General features: G+C 39.1%; 2 protein-coding genes across 2 annotated transcripts; both read right to left on the bottom strand.

The window, feature by feature from the left end:
• Positions 1-487: 487 nt before the first annotated feature.
• Positions 488-8,710, bottom strand: LOC108715419 (tubulin beta-3 chain). Its single transcript, XM_018260535.2, has 4 exons — positions 8,560-8,710; positions 4,613-4,721; positions 2,934-3,044; positions 488-2,457 (listed from the first exon to the last, which is right to left on the bottom strand). Exons 1-4 carry the CDS (start codon positions 8,614-8,616, stop codon positions 1,385-1,387), a joined length of 1,350 nt encoding a protein of 449 aa, XP_018116024.1. The 5' UTR covers positions 8,617-8,710; the 3' UTR covers positions 488-1,384.
• Positions 8,711-16,815: 8,105 nt separating this feature from the next.
• LOC121393240 lies at positions 16,816-20,076 on the bottom strand. The gene is made up of 6 exons (XM_041561157.1): positions 19,804-20,076; positions 19,566-19,616; positions 19,324-19,423; positions 18,062-18,129; positions 17,836-17,877; positions 16,816-17,626 (listed from the first exon to the last, which is right to left on the bottom strand). Exons 1-6 carry the CDS (start codon positions 19,994-19,996, stop codon positions 17,319-17,321), a joined length of 762 nt encoding a protein of 253 aa, XP_041417091.1. The 5' UTR covers positions 19,997-20,076; the 3' UTR covers positions 16,816-17,318.
• Positions 20,077-21,213: the final 1,137 nt, after the last annotated feature.

The raw sequence follows: 21,213 nt of genomic DNA, 5'->3' as shown, positions 1-21,213 counted from the left end.
TAATTGGTCGAAAAGGTTGAAAATACTAACACTAACTTTTGCAATGGTCTTTGCAAAATGTCTTTTGTGCTAAAGAAACATTTTACATTTCCCCATTAGTCACCAGAACCTGTGCAAAGTCCAGCTGTAATGTCTCAGCACAGAAATAGAGCTAATTGTTAAATAGATCACAAAGACAGCACTAATTTATAGTCAAACAGATGCAAAAGATTATATTTATGTATACATTGATATAAACACAGACTTAAAAACCTATGTATGCAAAAAAAAAAGGCCTCACTGTTTGGTGGCTAACTGATAAGAGGATGGGGCCCTTGAGGAATTCTGCCCAGCTTTTGAATGGTTACTGGTGTCTGTGGTCTCATATTAATTTCGGATATTGAAGTGCAGCCTAAATGCTGATCATCTGATGTTTTGCTGTGAAGAAGTAATTAAGAAAGGAAAACACATAGCTGCCTGTTCCATAATTAGAAGAAGCATCTCTTGGTCACATGTTACACAGCAGGAAGTTTATTTATTTAAAAATAAATAATCCAGTAAAACATACAAAAAAAACACATAAAAACATATCGGACAGATAAAAATGGTAAGAGACAAACAAATGTGTATGTACCATGGTGAGATCTTTCTGCTGCTTTAGCATTTGAGCATCAATCGATGCCATAGCTGCACATTTCTTCCTATTAGCATAAAATACCACCTCAGATCCCAAGACTACAGTATGCTTACATCCTACAGCTACCTTCATATTTCCTACTGCTTTGCCTAAACTTGAAGCTCTTCAGGGAAGGAAACCTCCTCTAACACACACACAAGGAGGATCATAAGCTTATATCACTAGTCAATGCAAACCTACTGTTATTTTCCACTCTTACCTTTAAAAGCTTTATCCTTTGTTAACCTCAATCACTATTACAACAACACTTCTTCAGTTGCAAACACCTACAAAGGTCAACATACAACAGGGAGCATTTATTAAAGTGCCAATCAATTAGAAGATTCAAATCTGGAGCCTGCAATTATACGTTGTTGAATGCTGAACAATGCTCTGCTGTTGAAACTGCCAAGAGTTAAAAGGTTATTTAAGGTGCAGCACATTCTAAGCAGTGCCTTTTAGTAACAATTGTACCCCAATTTTCTCAGCAAGATACAACAACTTTTTGTAAATAAGCATCTTCACTTTCATACCTGCTAGGAGCATAGTACATACTGCACTGCTCTTTGGCAGCAAAAAGAAAATTTAAGGGAATGATGGCATAAGACACATGATCTGAAACTGGAAGGTTCTATAATCCTAACTTAGAAGCAACACATGTAGCATGAGTGGACTTCCTAAACCTGTAGGGAGCTATTTCTGATGTTATCTGGCTTTGCAGTAGTTCCCTTATTTCCCCTGAGCTTCAGACTCCTCCTCATCATCTTCATACATTTCCCCCTCTTCCTCTGCAGTGGCGTCTTGGTACTGCTGGTATTCTGACACCAGGTCATTCATATTGCTTTCAGCCTCTGTGAATTCCATCTCATCCATGCCTTCTCCGGTGTACCAGTGCAAGAAAGCCTTGCGCCTGAACATGGCAGTGAACTGCTCAGAGATACGCTTGAATAACTCCTGAATGGCAGTGCTGTTGCCAATGAATGTGGAAGACATCTTGAGGCCACGGGGTGGAATATCACAGACAGCAACTTTGACATTATTGGGGATCCATTCCACAAAATAGCTGCTATTCTTATTTTGGATAGAAAGCATCTGTTCATCCACTTCCTTCATAGACATGCGTCCTCGGAAGACAGTGGCTACAGTCAGGTAACGCCCGTGGCGAGGATCACAAGCAGCCATCATGTTCTTGGCATCAAACATCTGTTGGGTGAGCTCAGGGACAGTCAATGCCCTATACTGCTGGCTGCCACGGGCAGTCAGTGGTGCAAAGCCTGGCATAAAGAAGTGTAGACGAGGGAAAGGTACCATATTGACTGCTAGCTTACGCAAGTCTGCATTGAGTTGGCCAGGGAATCTGAGAGAAGTGGTCACTCCACTCATTGTGGCACTGACCAGATGATTAAGGTCACCATAGGTTGGAGTAGCCAATTTGAGAGTACGGAAACAGATGTCATATAAAGCCTCATTGTCAATGCAGTAGGTCTCATCTGTATTTTCCACCAGCTGATGGATGGAGAGTGTTGCATTGTATGGTTCAACTACTGTGTCAGATACTTTTGGCGAAGGGACAACGCTAAAAGTGTTCATTATGCGGTCAGGGTACTCCTCTCTGACCTTACTTATTAGGAGAGTGCCCATTCCAGAGCCTGTGCCCCCACCTAGAGAATGAGTGAGTTGGAAGCCTTGAAGACAATCACAGTTCTCACACTCCTTGCGAACTACATCCAACACAGAGTCCACCAATTCAGCTCCTTCAGTGTAGTGACCCTTTGCCCAGTTGTTACCAGCACCGCTCTGTCCTGAATGGAGAGAAAGAGTCAGTTCTTCAATTCAAGTAAGAATTATATTATTATATCTAATAATGCAACTATTTATGTACTAAAGAGAGATCTATCTACAGTAGTTCTACCACCTGCCTCAGATCTGTCCTGAATACATTAAAAATACAGTTTCTAATTTGTTTTGTTACAGCATTCTAACCTGTTTTGTTGAAACAATAAAAATGTTAACATTTGGAAAACAAATTTTCCCTCTGTGGTATTTTTATGAGGAAAATCTGTGAAATGTGTGCATCATTTTCTCAGACTATTTATACATATATATCTGTTTTCTTCAAGCACTGTATATGAAATTGCATTGTCAGTGTATAAAAGCAAAGCTGGACAGTGCTGTTACACTCATAGAAGCTTATATGTGTCCCTTTACACTATAAAAAAAATCAAATAAAAAGGAAAATTAGTTGTGGTAAGAGCATGTTCTGCACAATCCTACATACCAAATATGAAGTTGTCTGGTCGAAAAAGATGTCCGAAAGCTCCAGAGCGGACACTGTCCATAGTTCCTGGTTCTAAATCTACTAGGATTGCCCTGGGAACATATTTGAGTGCTGCAAAAGCAATGGAAAAACAGCAGTGAAAAACGTATTGCTATAGTAACTAAAGTAAGCATAGATATGCTGTATACCCTTGTACAGTATAATTCATGTTTGGCCAACCACAGGTTATTGAATATATTGCAGCTGCTAAGACTAGTAGTGTACCCAAACCTCTACAACTACTTATATATTTATATTTGCTGCAGAAAATTGCATTAGTGAACTTGTACCTTTTATGGCAAATCAGAACTGATCTGTTTTGAAATACACATTTATATTACCTGGCTCTTTCCCTGTATCTCAACCTAAACTGTTGATAAAAGTGCTTTAGGCCAATCTGCTGCCTTAAGTGAACACGTAACTGCTGCTTTATGTGACACGTACGTTGGGGATATAGTAGATGAATAAAGAGGAAAGCATTGTTTAACAATCTCCACTTCTAGAATAGATCTTCTAGCTGGTTGCTGGAAGTTTTATTGGGTGATGTAATAAAAGTCACATATTTTGCATTACAGGTATAGGTTCCATTATCTGGAAACCCGATATCCAGAAAGCTCCGAATTACGGAATGCCTGTCTCCCATAGACTCCATTTTATCCAAATAATCCAAATTTTTAAAAATGATTTCCTTTTTCTCTGTAATAATAAAACAGTAGCTTGTACTTGATCCCAACTAAGATACAATTAATCCTTATTGGAAGCAAAACCAGCCTATTGGGTTTATTTAATGTTTACATGAATTTCTAGTAGACTTAAGGCATGGAGACCCAAATTACGGAAAGATCCGTTATCCGGAAAACCCCAGGTCCCGAGAATTCTGGATAACAGGTCCCATACCTGTACTAACCTAAAGTAATCAGGTCAGTCAGATGTGTGCTTTTCAAGTAGATGACCAATAAAGGCTGCTTAATCCCCTACATGTGCATACTTGCAACTTTTAGAACATTACTTCTTTAGTTCCCAATAGCACAAGGTCTGTAAGCTTCAAAACTATGAATTAGACTGCCAAGAATGTGTAATGCACTAGGTACAATATATTCAAGGAATTACTAGCACTATTATTATGATAGTTATGACAGGTATCAGAAGAGCAGTTTCCTCAATGCATTGCTTTTGCCCAGTAAGCACCAACGTAGCCTTAATGATGGGTGATATATAAGTAAGTGGTACGTGGCAAGACACAAAGAATCTTTATGCCTTATTCACTATCTGAACAAATGTGCCAGTAGTTTACATTACTTCCCCATTGCCCAGGGATGGAACATAACAGAAAAGGCAGCAGTGCAAGGATATAACTGGGCCTCAGTTTTAGGTATGGGCAACCTTCGGGGACATCAAAAGAATAACAACTTTCAACATAAAATTGCCAGAAAATGGTTTAAAATGTACACTTTTAAAATTCAATGGGTCCTTTAAATATTTGTGAGTTGACAGGTGTGATTGTCTTGAGTTGTGAACTAGGAGTGTTGGGATCTGTTCTATGGTTCTGCTTTACAGATCTAGAGCCAATCTATTGCTAGCTTAGAGAAAACTGCCCTTTTCCAGTTCTGTAGGGAGAGTGAATGGGTGCTGAAACTTACAGGAAGCTTCATTGAAGTAGACGCTGATTCTCTCCAACTGGAGGTCAGAATCCCCAATATAGTTTCCGCATGGGTCAATACCATGTTCATCGCTTATGACTTCCCAGAACTGTGGAAATTAAAGCAGCAGATAAAAATAACACGTCAGGGAACCTAAACAGTACTAAAATTACGCATTAACAATATTAATTTTAAATTATTCCAAATTAGCACAAAATTACTTATTTATAGCTATATTGTGTGATTATTCATTTCCATCCAACATTGCAATGTTGGATGGAAATGAATAATCACACAATATAGCTATAAATAAGTAATTGCAGTCATTGCAATGACATCAGTGGGAGACCCCAATAAGAACTATACATTGTTTTGTGAATGCTAGTAATAGTTAAGCTGCTTAGATGACTGGTTCAGGATTCAATCTTATAAAGACACTTAGACCTCTTTCACCATTAACACATATAACCTTCAGCAATTTGAATGATAATTGCATATTCATTTGACGTTGCCACCTGTCTCTTTATTACTGCCTGATACTTGAGATCAGATGAATTCAAGTCTCAGAATCCATCACTTCACAACCGAACAAGGTGACTGCATATAGTGTGAGTGGTGGGGAAATAGTTAGTTGAGTATCATGGTTTCCTTACAGTCTGTGGATGTATGGTTTTGTAATAAAAAATACATTTATATATAAATTTAGTTTTGGAAATTCAGATAATGTTTATGCAGCTTTGCATCATTCCAACTGAAAGAGCTCATGTCAAAAGGTATACTTTCCCTACCCACTCAGAAGCCATGTTCCAATATCTTGCACTGATGAGATCTAACAAGATCGAAATAGGCTGTCTGCAAATTTGGATATATAGCGCTGAACCACAAGGCTGTATCTGTGCTAGAAACCAGCGGTTCTGGATGCACAGTTGACCAAAGGGACATAAAGGAGTGATTTGCATGTCTCTACCCATAATGCCTTATGTAAGAGTTAAAATCTCATTTTGAGTATTACGGCAATGTTATGTGTAGGCCTACTATATGTCTTTATGAAGGGATTTTTGGCTACTTTTATCGCATCTCACTCTAAGGTTAGGTTTTCTCCTTTAACTTACACAAACTTTACCCAGGAAGCACTTGCACTGGAGCTGTCTGTGGGGCTGAATTTTCATTTGAGCAGAGATATAGGAATATCATTATACATCATTATGGCTTGTTTAATAAATAAGAGCCAAAAACTGGCGTCAGACAAATCCACAATGCACAATTTCAAATATTTTGTGCCCAATGTCATAAGAATAAAGATTTGTACTGGGTTTGTGCACCCATGTGCCACTCCACCTGCTACCCTTGTGTATTTAGTGCACAAGAGTGAGCCTCAAGCCTTTGTAATTCATTCTAGAAGTTAAATATTACACCTTAAAGCACAACATTCAAAACTGCATTGCAACAAGGTGCAAATCAGGTGAACTAACCCTTTAAATTCAACTCTTAGCACCAAGGACCAAATTCAAGCGATCCATATATAATGCATGAAATGCATCAAAGGGGTAGTTCATCTTAAAATTCATTTTTAGTATGTAGACAGAGGTATTATAATCTTATACATCTGAATGTGTCTTAACTTTTGTGGTTCTCAAATTATTAGCTATCTGGTTGCTAGGTTCCCACCTAGATTAGCAACAAGGCAATGGTCTTTGATGAATGTAAAAGATGTTATACTAAAATGTAGTTTCAACGCCAGTTATGGAAAGAAATGCATCACTCCCGATGACTCTGAAATCAAAATGCTGTAAGAATGTTTGTATTCAGTCTATTTGATGTCAGGAGGGTGTGGCGGAGTCTATTCTCGTACTAAATGGCCTGTTTCCATGGACACAGGGGAGAGCTTTGGATGAGGCACTTTGTAAGGAACAGACAGACACTGGGTTTAGGAGCTGTAGCATGTGGCTACAGCGCCTGCATTATTGAAGCCCCTGGGGCACAACAAGGCCTGCTGTGGCCACTTACATTCTCTTTTCCTGGCTTATGGGACCTGCTGCTGTCTGTATAGTCATTACCAGCATCTGTCAGTGTTCCCACTGAGCAACGTCTGTCACAAAGGTTGGGAAATTTCAGTTCACTTTAAGAAGCCTGCATAAATATTCTGCTAGTCTTAGCCACCGTTGAGAAGTTTTTACTTGTATTTCAAAATTTGGGTTCACTGACAGTAAAATAAAGGAGTGGCAGTGCCCCCCCCCCAACAAGTGACTGGCAGGTTCTCTTTGTCTAGCCCTATAATAAAATTAGTGGTGTGGATGATGTCATGTCTGAGCAGTGCTTCATATTAGGATGGGTATATGCAACTGCAGGGAGGGAGGAGGGCAGCATAAATGAACAATGCAGACCTGCTTTCTCTAGCACTGTGTAAATACCACAATCTTATAGCAACCATTCTTCTGTACATATTGGCTTTATTCTTTTATCAAGAACAGATTGCTTGTCTCTGGGGAAAAGTACACTACAGCACAACCCCCTGAGGTATGTTTGGTGTCTCTCTATTACCTCTATGCTAATGTACTAATCAATACAACCTTGTAAAAGATTTCCTGTGCCTCTCCCCCTCCTCTCTCAATGACACAAATGATATCTCATTGTACCGTCTCTGCTGCTCGATCCCTTTAATTAAATAGGATTTCTTTCTCTCAGCTCTTTTTCCCACTAAAAGAAACAAGACTTTTGGTATCAAGACCCAGGAATGACATGGAAATAAGACAGTTGTGCCGGAAAATGGATTACGGCAACCTACACCAAAAAAAAAAATCCATATGTATTTTCCATGTCTGAAGGGTCTCTAACCACCTTAGTATCAGATTTGCCAGTGACATTGCAAATTAGTGCATTATTTAGCTCTTTGAAAAGCTTGTCCTTTAATCGACTGTTTTACATTTAATAAATATGATATTGCATAGGGCAATACATATACAGTATACACTTGATAAAGAGCTAGTCTCGAAACATGTAGTGTTAAATAAAACACAACTAATTTTGCAGCAATCCACTGCGTCTGACCTCTTGTTTTTGCATTATCTGCTTTATTGGACGTAAGCATCGTGATTGAACTTGTTGAATCCATTCACCTTTACATATACAGTATACTGTGTAGTCTAGGCACCATACAGCCCAGCCTCATGCATCTATAAAGATAAAGCATTCTATAATATAATGCACTTAAATGCAATTATACACTGTTACTATGGTGTGCAGTGATGTTGGTACTGTGCTTAGTGTCTGGCAATGAGCCTGGCATATCCTTGTAATTTCCTTTTAGCGTCAAGCCTCCATTACAAGCATAGTGTAAGGATATGTGTGTTTGTCTGTCCTTGGGTAATACGTCATCACTTCCTGGTGTGTGTCCCTGGTCCCTTTGTGTGCCCCTGTTCTGCAGCAATGTTAAGTCCACCCTTTGTTCATGCGCTGCAGTGATGGGTGTGGCTCTGCGGTACTGAACTGACATTTAGGCACCCTCTGAGCTTCTGTTCTCAGGGAGACTGATGGGGCATCACCACTGAAATGAATCAATCCCACCAGACAGACAATGGGCAGCAGCAGCTTACAGCTAACCACTCCCCAGTGACACTAATAGGGAGACACAAAGATGTTATTATGGGAAACTTGTTATGGTCCCTTATTGCTGAACTGCAACTCTCAGCAATAACGCGCTGTAGAACAGGTTGGAGCTACAGGTTGGCATCCCAACCCCCTTTTTTTTTTTACAAGGGAACAGGGAGTTTCAGATATTCTATATAATGCTCGGGAAATATGCAACTGATTTAGGCAAGGATCAGTGTTTAGCTGAGACAACAGTGTAACTATTGGTTATACACTGTCTATACCCAGTTGGGTGAATTAAGGGGAGAAGAGGAATGGGGAGCACAGTGGTTTTAAGTAACAAATGAGTGGGTTCCTACCTTGGCCCCGATCTGGTTGCCGCACTGGCCGGCCTGGATGTGCACTATCTCCCTCATTGTTGGATCTGCTCGGGATACGGACACGGGAAGTGCTGGAGAAGCGTCAGCATTTTATACCCAGCCGCATCTTGTCACCGCCCCGTTCGGCCAATCACAGGCCGTCTGCGAAACACTGCGACATTGCTGCAGCATCAGCACCCATCACGAGAACGCGCCTAACACGCCCAGTGCGCGCCCCCGGGGAGAGAAAGAGAGGCCAAATGACAATGCGATTCTGATTACGAAACGGGAGCGGCTGGAACGAAAAGAGAGCGCGGGAGCGAGGCTGCGCGCGCACATCAGAAAGTACCAATCGGGCGTGAGAGGGGGGTTATACTGAACATGGTGTGACTGTGGCGCCTTCCCCTTTGCATCTAAAAACACGCAGAAGACAGAACGTACGTAGTCCTAAACTTTTGAACTGGACAGTTATTGTACTCTCAGCTCTGTTAGGGAGTGCTGGGATTTGTAGTTCAGGAACGGCAGTGGAGCTATAGCTTGCGAATACTTGTACATGTGGACATGCAATGTTTAACTTTGGAGAAATGAGCCTGCTGCCTTGGAACACGAGATCTGCTGGCTCAAAATCACCATATATTCTGTGGGTTGTGCAGAGGAGCCCTTTGTGGGGCCTGTGAGAGTAAAGGAGCCCATATAGTGTAGGAGTTCTGTAATGAGTCTCCCTGCAGTCTGAAATCCAGGGTTTAGGGCTATAGGCAAAATACACAAAGGCCCAAAATGCCCCCAGCAGTGACTGCCTATGCCATCTTGTAACAGCATACTTCCCAACATTTTGGAAGTAAAAAAAAAATGTTTTCGCATGTAGTGCAGAGACATTTTGACCACGCCCTTTCTCTGACCACACCCCCTAATTACCATGTTCATTTTACAAAATTTGGCAGGTTATGAAAGTTTGAAAATATTTCTCCTTATCTAAACCAGGAGTCGGGGTGGCCAAACTTTTTGCAACGAGGGCCAGATTCAGCCTGACATTCTTTGAACCATTAACATTAAATTACAGGAATGGAGTAATCGTAGCAGTAATATTTGGACACATTAGTGAAATGATCTGCCACTTGGTCTATACTGCTGCCAGGTCCGGACTGAGAATTAAAATAGGCCCTGGCATTTCAGGTACACAGAGGCCCAATTAGCCCCCACCAGCCCACTAAATAATGACTTTCTATGGCACCTTATAGCAGCCCCTCTGGCATTTGCCAGAACCCACAGATTGCCAGTCCGGGCCTGACTGCTGCCTGTGTGCTGAAGGTGTTAGCAATAGACACGTACTGGCACATAGTGACGCCATACTTCTTTAGTTTACTGTACTGGCACGTCAGTATGTCTATTGACACCTTCAGCCCTAAAGAAGTATGCGAAAACAGCGCGTCTCCTGCTATCACCTTACATCTAATTTTTCTCAAGTACACTAGGGTCAGTTTGATAAGGAGATAATTATTTGGGGTGAGAGGAAGCCGAGACAGACATGGGGAGAATAGAACAAAGTGAACTTGAAACAAGAAGACGGCACTTCTGGAATAGGATTTATTGGGGTTACTGCTGTAGAACCTTACGCGTTTCGGGAATGAATCCCTTAATCATATCACCTATGATTAAGGGATTCATTCCCGAAACGCGTAAGGTTCTACAGCAGTAACCCCAATAAATCCTATTCCAGAAGTGCCGTCTTCTTGTTTCAAGTTCACTGGATGTATGCAGTTGGGACACTGTTTGACAGAGCACCTGGCTAGGATCAGCGGTGAGCAGTTGCGGTCTCTTTCTTTGCTTTCTATCTCGAGAATAGAACAAAACTGCAAGGCACTTATGGTACTTACTGATGTGTCTCATGTGGATTTGTGTTGAGGTGAATGTGCTTTACCTAATTGCTTCTATCAGCTGTCCAGCCTGTACATGAACTGAAATTGCCAGCATCCACCAACAGCTAAAGATGCTCAGGGGATTTTGGGAGTTGTAGTCCAACAAAATCTGGAGACCTTAAGCTTGAACATCTTGATAGACCCTCTAAAATCTGTATAATGCAGCAATATCATAATACTTAGAATTATTCAGTTATACGGTGCTGTGCCTGTACCTAAGGCAGGCAGGTGGCATAGGCTGTTAATTGGAATCAATGATACTGATTGGCAATATCATTATAAACTGTTCTCTAATTTATTAAATCTTCTGTTATACAGAGAAATGGAGTTCTGTACTTTGCTTATACTGGAACACCAAGGAAAGGCTAATTATCACGTGAGTGTGACTCAATGCATCCTTATAATCAGCCTGTCAGCCTTATGATCAAATATTTCAAAGTCATTTAATGGGCCTAACACAAATCCTCATTGGATCCTGCACATCTTCTCACCCACCAGACACATCCCTGTAGAACAAAGCATCTTTTATTCTGTTTTAAGGTTCTTGGGAAGACAATTGGCTGCTCTGGGGGGGGGGGGTTATTAAGCAGAAGATGCTGCTTAATTATGACACAGACTCTCTGGGACATCCCAAGGGAAGGGCAGGAGCTGGCTGATGAGTCACACATTTAGGAACTGGAGAAAGCAGATGTATGGGGCGGGGAGCAGAAAGGGGGTCGGAAGGCTGAATGTCAGGCTTGTAGTACTGAGTCATGTTACTGTGCAAGATAGACAATGCCAAGCTCCCCGTGCACTCTCTCTCATTCTGTCCACTGTAATATTATATATACTGTATATATCCCTGTGTGTTGCCTGGCAGAGTAAAAAGTCTATTTATTTCCATTAAGTTGAAATCAACATTGATGTTAAATTATTGTCATTACATTTAAATGGGTCATACGTCTTCCCTAGCAATGCTGCTTCACCCAAAATTTGCTAGGCTACAACTCCCACCATTCTCAATTCATATTATGAAAGGTTTTAGCATCCTTGGTGTTGCAGACCAACTTGCCAATCTTGAGCTTTTTCCAGATGCCCCAGAGTCAGCAGTCCCTTTGACACGATGATCCACCAGTGAATGCGTTTCACTGGTGTAATTATAAAGAAAGCAGATCCCACAGTCACTGAGGAACGGGAAACCTGGATACGAGGGTCTGCCTCCTCTATAGTTGTTACTTTCCATGGCACAAGTGAGCAGAGTTGCAGTCAGGCAGTGGGTAGGGGATACTGGCAATTAAAAGGCACAGTAATCTTAAAAGGGTGGTTCACCTTTGAGATAACTTTTAGTATGATGTAGAGAGTGATATTCGGAGAAAATTTGCAATTGGTTTTCATTTTTTTATCATTTAAGGTTTTTGAGTTATTTAGTTTTTTATTCAGCAGCTCTTCAATTTGCATTTTAAGCAATCTGGTTGCTAGGGTGCAAATCCCCCCTAGCAACTATGCACTGATTTGAATAAGAGACTGGAATATGAATAGGAGGGGCATGAATAGAAAGATGGGGAATACAAAGTAGCAATAACAATATATATGTAGCCTTACAGAGCATTTGCTTTTTAGAAGGGGTCAGCGACGCCAGTTTGGAAGCTGCTAAGAGTCAGAAGAAAAAGGCAAATAACTATAAAAAATAAACAATGGAGACCATTTAAAAAGTTGCTTGGAATGGGCCTCTATAACATACTACAAGTAACCTTAAAGGTTAACCACCCCTTTAATAGACGAGATAGGAGCAAGATGACTGAATTTGCACTAGTAGGGCTATTTCTCATTAAAGGGATACTGTCCTGGGAAAAAAAATTTTTTCAAAATTAATCAGTTAATAGTGCTACTCCAGCAGAATTCTGCACTGAAATCCATTTCTCAAAAGAGCAAACGGATTTTTTTATATTCAATTTTGAATTGTGACATGGGACTAGACATTTTGTCAATTTCCCAGCTTCCCCAAGTCATGTGACTTGTGCTCTGATAAACTTGAGTCACTCTTTACTGCAAGTTGGAGTGATATCACCCCCTCCCTTTCCCCCCCTCCCCCCAGCAGCCAAACAAAAGAACAATGGGAAGGTAACCAGATAACAGCTCCCTAACACAAGATAACAGCTGCCTGGTAGATCTAAGAACAACACTCAATAGTAAAAACCCATGTCTCACTGAGACACATTCAGTTACATTGAGAAGGAAAAATAACAGCCTGCCAGAAAGCATTTCTCTTCTAAAGTGCAGGCACAAGTCACATGACTGGGAAATTGACAGTATGTCTAGCCCCATGTCAGATTTCAAAATTGAATATAAAAAAAAACAGTTTGCTCTTTTGAGAGATGGATTTCAGTGCAGAATTCTACTGGAGTAGCACTATTAACTGATGTGTTTTAGAAAAAACATGTTTTTCCATGACAGTATCCCTTTAAAGATTCCTATTGCTTCTGAAAGAAATGAGGATTAGAACGCCTACTTTGGAGAGCTACAAGGAGCAAATGCCTAGGGTTAATAAACGTTTAAAAGCTTTAGAAATGCTGTGTAGTTTACTCTTATCTGAGCAGTGGCAGTTGCACACCCTATATTTTCCTTTGTTATTTTCTTGCTTGTGCACAGCTGCACTGCTCTAACTTAAAGAGACACTGACATCAGAAAATAACATTTTTATATCTGTCATAACATCATCTTTGAATGGTATTTATAATTTTGCCATAAAAGTATTTGCCTGATGATTTTACATTACCTTTCTTACCCCCATGTTCCTCTATGAGGGGGCTGCCATATCTCTGCAGCAGTAGTCCGTTAGCATTAGAAACTCTAACTGACAGGTTAAGAAGAGACACAGTCAGGTTTAGGAACTATAAGTGACAATTACTTACAAAAGCAAAACAATCAGCAAAAAACGGTCAACACGACCTATAGGTAACTTTTAATGTAGATTAATATTTTGAAAATAAAATTTTTAATGTCAGTATCACTTTAAGAATGTAATACCAATTATTATTTTATTACAGCTCCCATCATCCTCAGCCATCTATTTATCATGCTGTGTAAAAAGTGGAGTAAGACATTACCGGTGATGTTGCTCATATAAACCAACCAGAATTTGCTTTTATTTTCTAGCTGTTGAAATCTAATTGCTGATTGGTTGCTATGGGCAACATCACCGGTATTGCTTCACTCCACTTTTTACACAGTCTTATAAATAGGCCCCCAACTGTCATTTCTGATTGCATAGCACAGTGTAAACGGCAAATGGGGACAATCCACCTAAGGGAGCAAAGCCCCATACCCCGATCTTCTCAAATCAATAGCCTGGAAACCAACTCCCATTCCCAACTCCCCCCTAGGCCACTACTGGTATACACAGCTGGCCTCCCCTGGATGCATGGTATGTGATTCCACATCGTTTACATAGTTGCGATGTAAATGATTAAAGAAAATACATTTGTAATAAATAAATGTACACGACAAACCATATCTCAAATGTACTCAGTCAAGTTTATTGTTGATTAAGTTTCCTAAAACATGTAAACTTACAATGTATTACCATACCACTGTAATAATAGTTATTTTTTTTCCTGTACATTTTAATGAACATAATTGAGGATTACTGGGGGACCCTGTAATATGATCTTTCTAGAGTGTCAACAACTTGCACAGGACTGAATCTTACTGTTATAACACAGAGTAGCTTAAAGGGGTTGTTCACCTTTGAGTTAATACAAAGTAGCAATAGCAATACATAAATAGTAGCCTTACAGATAATTTGTTTTTAGATGGGGTCAGTGACCCCCGATTTGAAAGCCTTAATACATTAAATTTTGGCTAACCAACTATATTTGAAACATTTTGTATTTTGCACAGGCTATTTACCCAGTTTTTATTTTTACACTGAACTGTTCCTTTAAGCATGATTCTGTTTCATTTTGGGAATACAGAAAGAAAACCATATCCTTTTAATTTTAACTGAGGCTTTGATCCAGTCAACCAAGGATTTCGGTTTTACTATGAGAAAAAGCAAAAATGTTTTGAATATTTCCAGATATTAATACATCAGATAAGATGATAAGAAATTGTGCCTATAGATCTTTTATCAGATAACTAGAGAACTGGCGGTTGTCAAAACATGCATGTATACAGTATTTTTAGATTTAACAGTATGACATTCCTATGAAAGGCTCAATACCACTATGTCAGGATGTGCCAGACTGCACTTAAGAGTGTTTGCCTAGATCAGTACTGTCCATCTTCTGTGGTACAGAGGGCCGGAATTTTTATGCTCTATGCGGTGGATAGATGTTTATTGAAGCCAGTGTTGACCAAGCTCCTTTTAAACCACACCCACATTATCACAAAAGCCTTTTAGACCGTGGCCACATTAATTGTGGTAAAACACCCAAAAATACCAAGTAGTTGGTGCTTCTTGCACTTATCAGTCATATGTGAAAAATATAAGTCATACCCTTGAATATACCATACCCTTAAATCGATACGCCGCCTCCTCCCCTGTGGCTAATACAGTACCCAAACACATTATTAAACACCTTAGAGGCTCCAACAACAATTTCCACATGCTAACAAACCCTACCAGGCTCATGTCCCACAGGGTACGGAGTAGGCAGACAGAATATGGCACACCGAGGGAGCACAGGGCAAGCAAAGTATGGCACACATAGGGGGCACAGGGCAGGCATAGTATGGCACACATTGGGCAAGCAGAGTATGGCACACACACAGCACAGGCAGAGTATGGCACATACAGGGGGCATATGGTAGGCAGAGTATGGCACACATAGGGAGCATAGGGCAGGCAGAATAGAGCAGGAAACAGGGAAACCTATCAGGATACTATAATGGACAGTTCATACTGTGCTACATACAGTGAGACAATGTAGGTGACAGTGGACAGTTTCAATCTGGGCCTGAGACTTGAAAACTACAGAGCTTTGCAGGTGTGAACAATAGAGTTGTTACTGGTGTGAACAATGTAAGAGCTTAAAGGATCAGTAACATCAACATTTTTTCAAAAAATTTAATTAGTATACGTTGAAAAAAAAAACACCAAGACAAATTAAACTTTAAAATCGCAAAGCCTTTATTAAGAAATAACTTACCGAAACTCCACTTCTGCTCTTCTTTAGAAAATCCATTGAGCGGCGATCGATTTCTCCTCCCTGCCTTCCTTATAGGAGATAACAATGGATTGTTGCCGTCGCTTTTTCTGAAGAGGAGCAGAAGTGGAGTTTCGGTAAGTTATTTCTTAATAAAGGCTTTGCGATTTTAAAGTTTAATTTGTCTTGGTGTTTTTTTTTTCAATGTATACTAACAAATATTTAAAAAACATTTTTGGATGTTACTGGTCCTTTAATGTCTGAATTTGAGAGTAAACAATGCAGGGGCAAGTTAATCTGAGTACTGGTACCTTTTAAAGCTTAAACAAGGTAAGCAGTCACAGCAGGCAGACATTCATGTGGGGGCCACACAAAGGGGGTTCGCCAGTTGGACAGCCCTGTTCTACAGCGATTTTACTTGCATATCTGGGGTTATTTCAGTGCTTATTTTCTGCAATGATATTACTGGCATGTTTTAGGCGAATGCAATTCTCTAAAAGGGCTTACTGCAGTGATGTTACTGGCATATCTTGGGTTGATATAGCGTTATTCATCTATTTTTAGTTATGCTGTGCTCATAATTGCTAAAGGGGGTGCTGTATATTGTAATAAGGATGTTGCCTCATTTTTGTAGTCCCAAATCTTCACATTTACCTTAGTGCTGTATTTGCAAAATTGTTTCATATCTGCGCAATAACCCTTTGTGGTGGTGTCACGTTCGTCACCCTAAATCTAGAACCAGTGCTAGGTTCACGATTATAGAGTTCAGAATAATCAGTAAACAGGCAATGGTCATGATACAAAGTTCAGAATAGTCAGGCAAAAAGGCAAGGGTCAAAACCAATATAACAGCAGGATTCACGAAGAATATACACCCAGGAACTAACTAAGTAGACCTAACAATGGGCCATGTCTACAATGCTGAAATCCCCTTAAATACTATTTGAATTTCTTCATCACGCCGGCGCATAAACCTGGAAGCACGCAGCCGCGCACACCATAGGGGAACCGGCACTCAGAGGAACTGAATGTATGCGCCGGGCGTCCCCGCCGCCCACAGGGTAAGCCACTAGACCACCAGGGTAACGTATCGTTACAGGAGGGTTCTGATCTGCATCATCAGAAATGCACTGCAGAGTAGATGTAGATATGCAAATTAGGCAAAAACATCATATCTCTTGTATAACATGCTGAGGGAAGCTGAAGTAGTCACAGTTATCTAGCCTGATGCTAACAGACCCAATATTGTTAATACAGTATATTGTAAAAATGGTAATTGTAAAAATGGTAATTGTGCTCAAAATTACAACTAGCCCAGTGCACTTGCAGTTGTAAATGACCCCAGAGAAAGCCTCAAACAATTGCATTCTTGAAATAGTTCAATATAAATACAATATTCAATATATCAAATACTGTTGATTGTTTTAAAAATATAGTTTTTATTGAACATTTTTTGTTGTTAAACAAGTTAATCAAAGAATAATTCTGTAGGGGTTTGGGGGGTTCTGTAGGGGTTTGTTCCCTTCCTCACTTCTTTCTTAGTGCAATGGAATATTCTGCATCTTGATCACCATTTCTTGTGGTGGCAATCAATGAGCCACTACTTGCCCCAGAAACCCTAGTTAGCGCCCATCCCCTGCATCCTATTAAACTGAATAGGAAACATTCTGAAGCAGGTAGTGGCTTTCGGATCACAGACACATATAGAGTTTGTGTCTTATTCATATGCTTCAGAAGTATTGTTTAAGGAAGTATCGTTGCCATTCCCGTCTTCTCTTCCTTTCTTTCCGCTTTTTATTTTGTCTTTCCTTTGCTTGCTTTTTTTCTTAAAGAAAAAACATTTCCATTTCTTTTTTTTCTTTTGTTCCTTTAACTCAGCTTCCTGTTCTGGTTTCTGTTGAAGCTCCTCATTTGGCTCAGTTATCTTGTCCTTTGGCTCTTCAGTGGCCACAGGATTCACTTTATTTTCTTCAACTTCTTCTGTGTTTATATCAGTAGCCACAATATTAGTTAAGTCACATGCTCCTAAAACATAAAATTGCACTGGTTCAATAAACTGTTCATAACTCTAATTAGTAATGTTGGCTAATCAATGAATATATTTATGCACAGTCCTTATAAATGATTACTTATCACGTATAAAATGCCTGGAATAGCTGGGGCAGATTATGCATCTTAATATATAATGTATGAATTTATAATCATAATATGTATGATTTTAAGAAAATATTTACCAGGTATAAGGATCACAGTCTGCTTTTCACCAGGAGCTTCCACTGCAATTAAAAAGAATAGTTTTACTAATTTGATATACCAATACCTACACAGTAATATGGAAATAAGACTAAACTTTAGTGTTCAGCCCTAAGGCCATAATGTTCCCTGTATATACTCTAGTGACTAAAGTATATACAGGGAACATTATGGCCTTAGGGCTGAAACCTGTGAGTTTTAACTTACATAAAACATCTGGGTTATTTTGCATCTCCACATCTTCTTCTTCTTTTTTCTTATATCTCAGCATTGACCTGTTAAGTGGAATAAAATAGATATAAGACAAATAAAACCCCATGCTCACAGAGAACTGCTGATGTCTGTACCATAAAACACACATATATGCCACCAAGATACTTGGCTGTACAGCTAATTGTTCATTGTTATTTTCTGACGGGGAGGCCTATTTATCAAACACAACTAAATTCCCATTTTTAAAAAGCACCAATGTCTATTTATTTATTAAAAGATCCAAATATAAAAAGCACAAAGGGATAAAACCACTGAATGAATCTGATAACAAAACCTCAAATTTTTTGTATGTTTACAAGTGAAGAAATCTTAGAAATACTCTAAAACCTCAAATTATAAAATATTTTACAATTTGCTAAGGACAGCTCCCATTCACTACAGGTAGGGGACCTGTTATCCAAAAAGCTCAGGACCTGGGGTTTTCTGGATAACGGGGCAGATTTATCAAAGGCCGAGGTGAATTTTCATATGAAAAAAAAAATGGAATTTCAAGCTATTTTTAGTGTACTTCGACTAGGGAATAGTCAAAATTCAATTTGCATTTGAAAAAAATTTAAAAATTTGAATATCGAAATTTATTATGTACTGTCTCTTTAAAAATTCAACTTCAACAATTCGCCATTTAAAACCTGCCGAATTGCTGTTTTAGCCTATGGGGGACCTCCTATATGGAGTCAATTGGTGGACTATGAAAAATCAAAGGTTTTTTTTGGGAAAAATTTTTAATCGAATTCGATCGAATGCACTATTCCTTTGATTCAAATTCGGCCGAATAAGGATCTATTCGATCTTCACATGCAAGATTTTTATTTATAAAACATTTCAATTGTTAAAAAATACAAATGTTCATAAATTGCCCCAATAGTGTCTTATAGGTGTAGGAAAACGTTGCCTCAGTTACTGTATAAAACCCATTAAAGTACAAATAACAATTATCTTTATTGCATAACAGCTTGTTGTTTGGACCTCTCTGAGAAAGCTGTTCTGAGGTGCACTGAGAGATTGCACTATAAACAGATCATTCGTGTAAATCCCAGTGAAGCCTGAATAAAAAATTATACTCAAGATAATATTGTATATCGTTTAAGTCTTATAACATCCGTTCAGTTCATAAGGCACAATATATTAACATGTACCAATAAGATGTATATGGAGAGATATATATGGGATGTGACATGTTTATGTTAAGAACTCACCAGACATATGTAGATAGGAAGGCAATAGATATTACACCCAGGAGTCCACATATTAAGTCGAGGATCCTCAATGGATAGTGCTTTATATTGGTGTTTTCGGCTGCAGAAAGACAGAGAACATTAGTCAATAAAACTCCCATAAGTATATTTGTCCAGAATGACAACCTTGAACATTGATATTGTAAATAACACAAGGCACAATGCTTGGTCCAATGCAAATAATATATAAATATCTTACTTACAAGTCTCGAGATTAAATGTCTTGAACTCTGCATTCGCATTGATTTCAGGTTCTAAATAAAAAAAGAAAAGTTAAAAATAAGGTTCCCTGATATAAATAAAAATCTTTAGATATAATACATTTTTGGGAGGAATAATAATCACACACAGGACTTCTTACTGCACTTATTAGTCATATACAAAATTATATCTGGGTAACAGTTATGATGTTATCAATAAAACCACTAAAGCTCCCCCTACCTGGTTTTGGTGTTGTGATAGGATATCCATTTGATAGTATAAATACAAAAAATAAAGTAAAAGTTGTTAAAGAGCTTAGCAACATCTTGCCTCGCTCACTGTCAACTGAAAAATGAACTAGACTACTGTTGCTGAAGAGTAACTGACTCAGTAACAGGCATTGTGACATCATCAGTAGCTGATGCAGTGACATTACCAACCATTATGATGTCACCACTAAGTTTCAAAGAGGAAAACTATAGCCTTTTTTGTGCTCACAGTGAATGCAAATATTATTTAACTGTTTGTATTGGATAATGATTCAAATGAATTATTTGTTGGTAAAAAAAGAGCTTTATAGCAGTTCATTTATGATCAATTGTTTGTGTATCAGTAAATGATGAAACTGTAGCCCACCCCTTTACTGCGTCTGGTATTTGGTTGTTGGAGCTTTATTACCTTAGACACCAGGCAGCATTTTAGAAGTCAGAATGGAAAATAAATACAAGAGGGCTTGATAAAAAAGATTAGGATAAGTATAGCAATATAACAAAGCTATCACAATCAATCAGTATAAAGTTGTTTGGGTCAGAGAACCCTGAAAATCAGATAGCATTGTTTTTTAAAGCAGAAATAGAAAAGCTAATGAAATAAACTCAACAGAAAAATAAATAATTATTGACCAAATAAAAATGTAATTCTCATAGCCCCATCTATAATGTAATAACAAATTAAGTTTTGTTTTATGTAGATGTGTTTTTTATTTATTAATACTGTGATTTTCTGTACCTGTATATGTGTCAGTCTAAGACCAAAATTCACTAAAGGACGAAGCGCCTAACGCTAGCGTGAATTCGCCAGCGTAGTGCAATTTCGTTAATTTGCCGATTCACTGGCGTAAATTCGCTAGTGTTACTTCGCACCCTTAGCCTGGTGAATTTGCGCAACGGACGTAACTACGCAAATTCACAGACGTGCGCATTTTTCTGAACGCTACCTTTTACGCCAGACTTCCTTCGCCACCTCAGACCAGGCGAAGTGCAATAGAGTAGATTGGGATTGCTTCCAAAAAAGTTACAAATTTTTCTAAGTCCCAAAAAAACGCTGGCGTTTTTTCTTTTTTTTATGGGTGATAGGCTGAAAAAGATCGAAAAAATTTTTGGGGCTACCCTCCTTCCCCCCTACATTTCCTAACTCATGGCACCTTAACTATACAGTGGGCACATGTGTAGGGAAAAATAAAAATTTTATTTGCTGTTTTGAAGGTTTCCCAGGCTTGTGTAGTGATGCAACATATACCTCCATCGTAACTTCAATTTGGCGACGTATGCAAATTAAGCATCGCTAGCGTAACTTCCCTTTGCTTGGCGAATTAACGCTAGCGCAACTTCGCAACCTTACACTTCCCCTGAGCGCAACTTCGGATTTTAG

The sequence above is a fragment of the Xenopus laevis genome, chromosome 4S (assembly GCF_017654675.1).
Source record: "Xenopus laevis strain J_2021 chromosome 4S, Xenopus_laevis_v10.1, whole genome shotgun sequence".
Lineage (NCBI taxonomy): Eukaryota > Metazoa > Chordata > Amphibia > Anura > Pipidae > Xenopus > Xenopus laevis.
Note: the sequence above shows the minus strand (reverse complement) of the source record. Positions and strands in the feature narration are given on the sequence as shown.

Excerpts from the sequence above, each read along its gene's own strand:
- LOC108715419 (XM_018260535.2), bottom strand. The coding sequence starts at position 8,616 with ATGAGGGAGATAGTGCACATCCAGGCCGGCCAGTGCGGCAACCAGATC. Across the intron at positions 4,722-8,559 it reads GCAACCAGATCGGGGCCAAG|TTCTGGGAAGTCATAAGCGA; the intron begins GTAGGAACCCAC and ends TAATTTCCACAG. Across the intron at positions 3,045-4,612 it reads CTACTTCAATGAAGCTTCCT|CACTCAAATATGTTCCCAGG; the intron begins GTAAGTTTCAGC and ends TTGCTTTTGCAG.
- LOC121393240 (XM_041561157.1), bottom strand. The coding sequence starts at position 19,996 with ATGTCACTGCATCAGCTACTGATGATGTCACAATGCCTGTTACTGAGT. Across the intron at positions 18,130-19,323 it reads TTCCTATCTACATATGTCTG|GTCAATGCTGAGATATAAGA; the intron begins GTGAGTTCTTAA and ends TCCACTTAACAG. Across the intron at positions 17,878-18,061 it reads AAATAACCCAGATGTTTTAT|TGGAAGCTCCTGGTGAAAAG; the intron begins GTAAGTTAAAAC and ends TTTTAATTGCAG.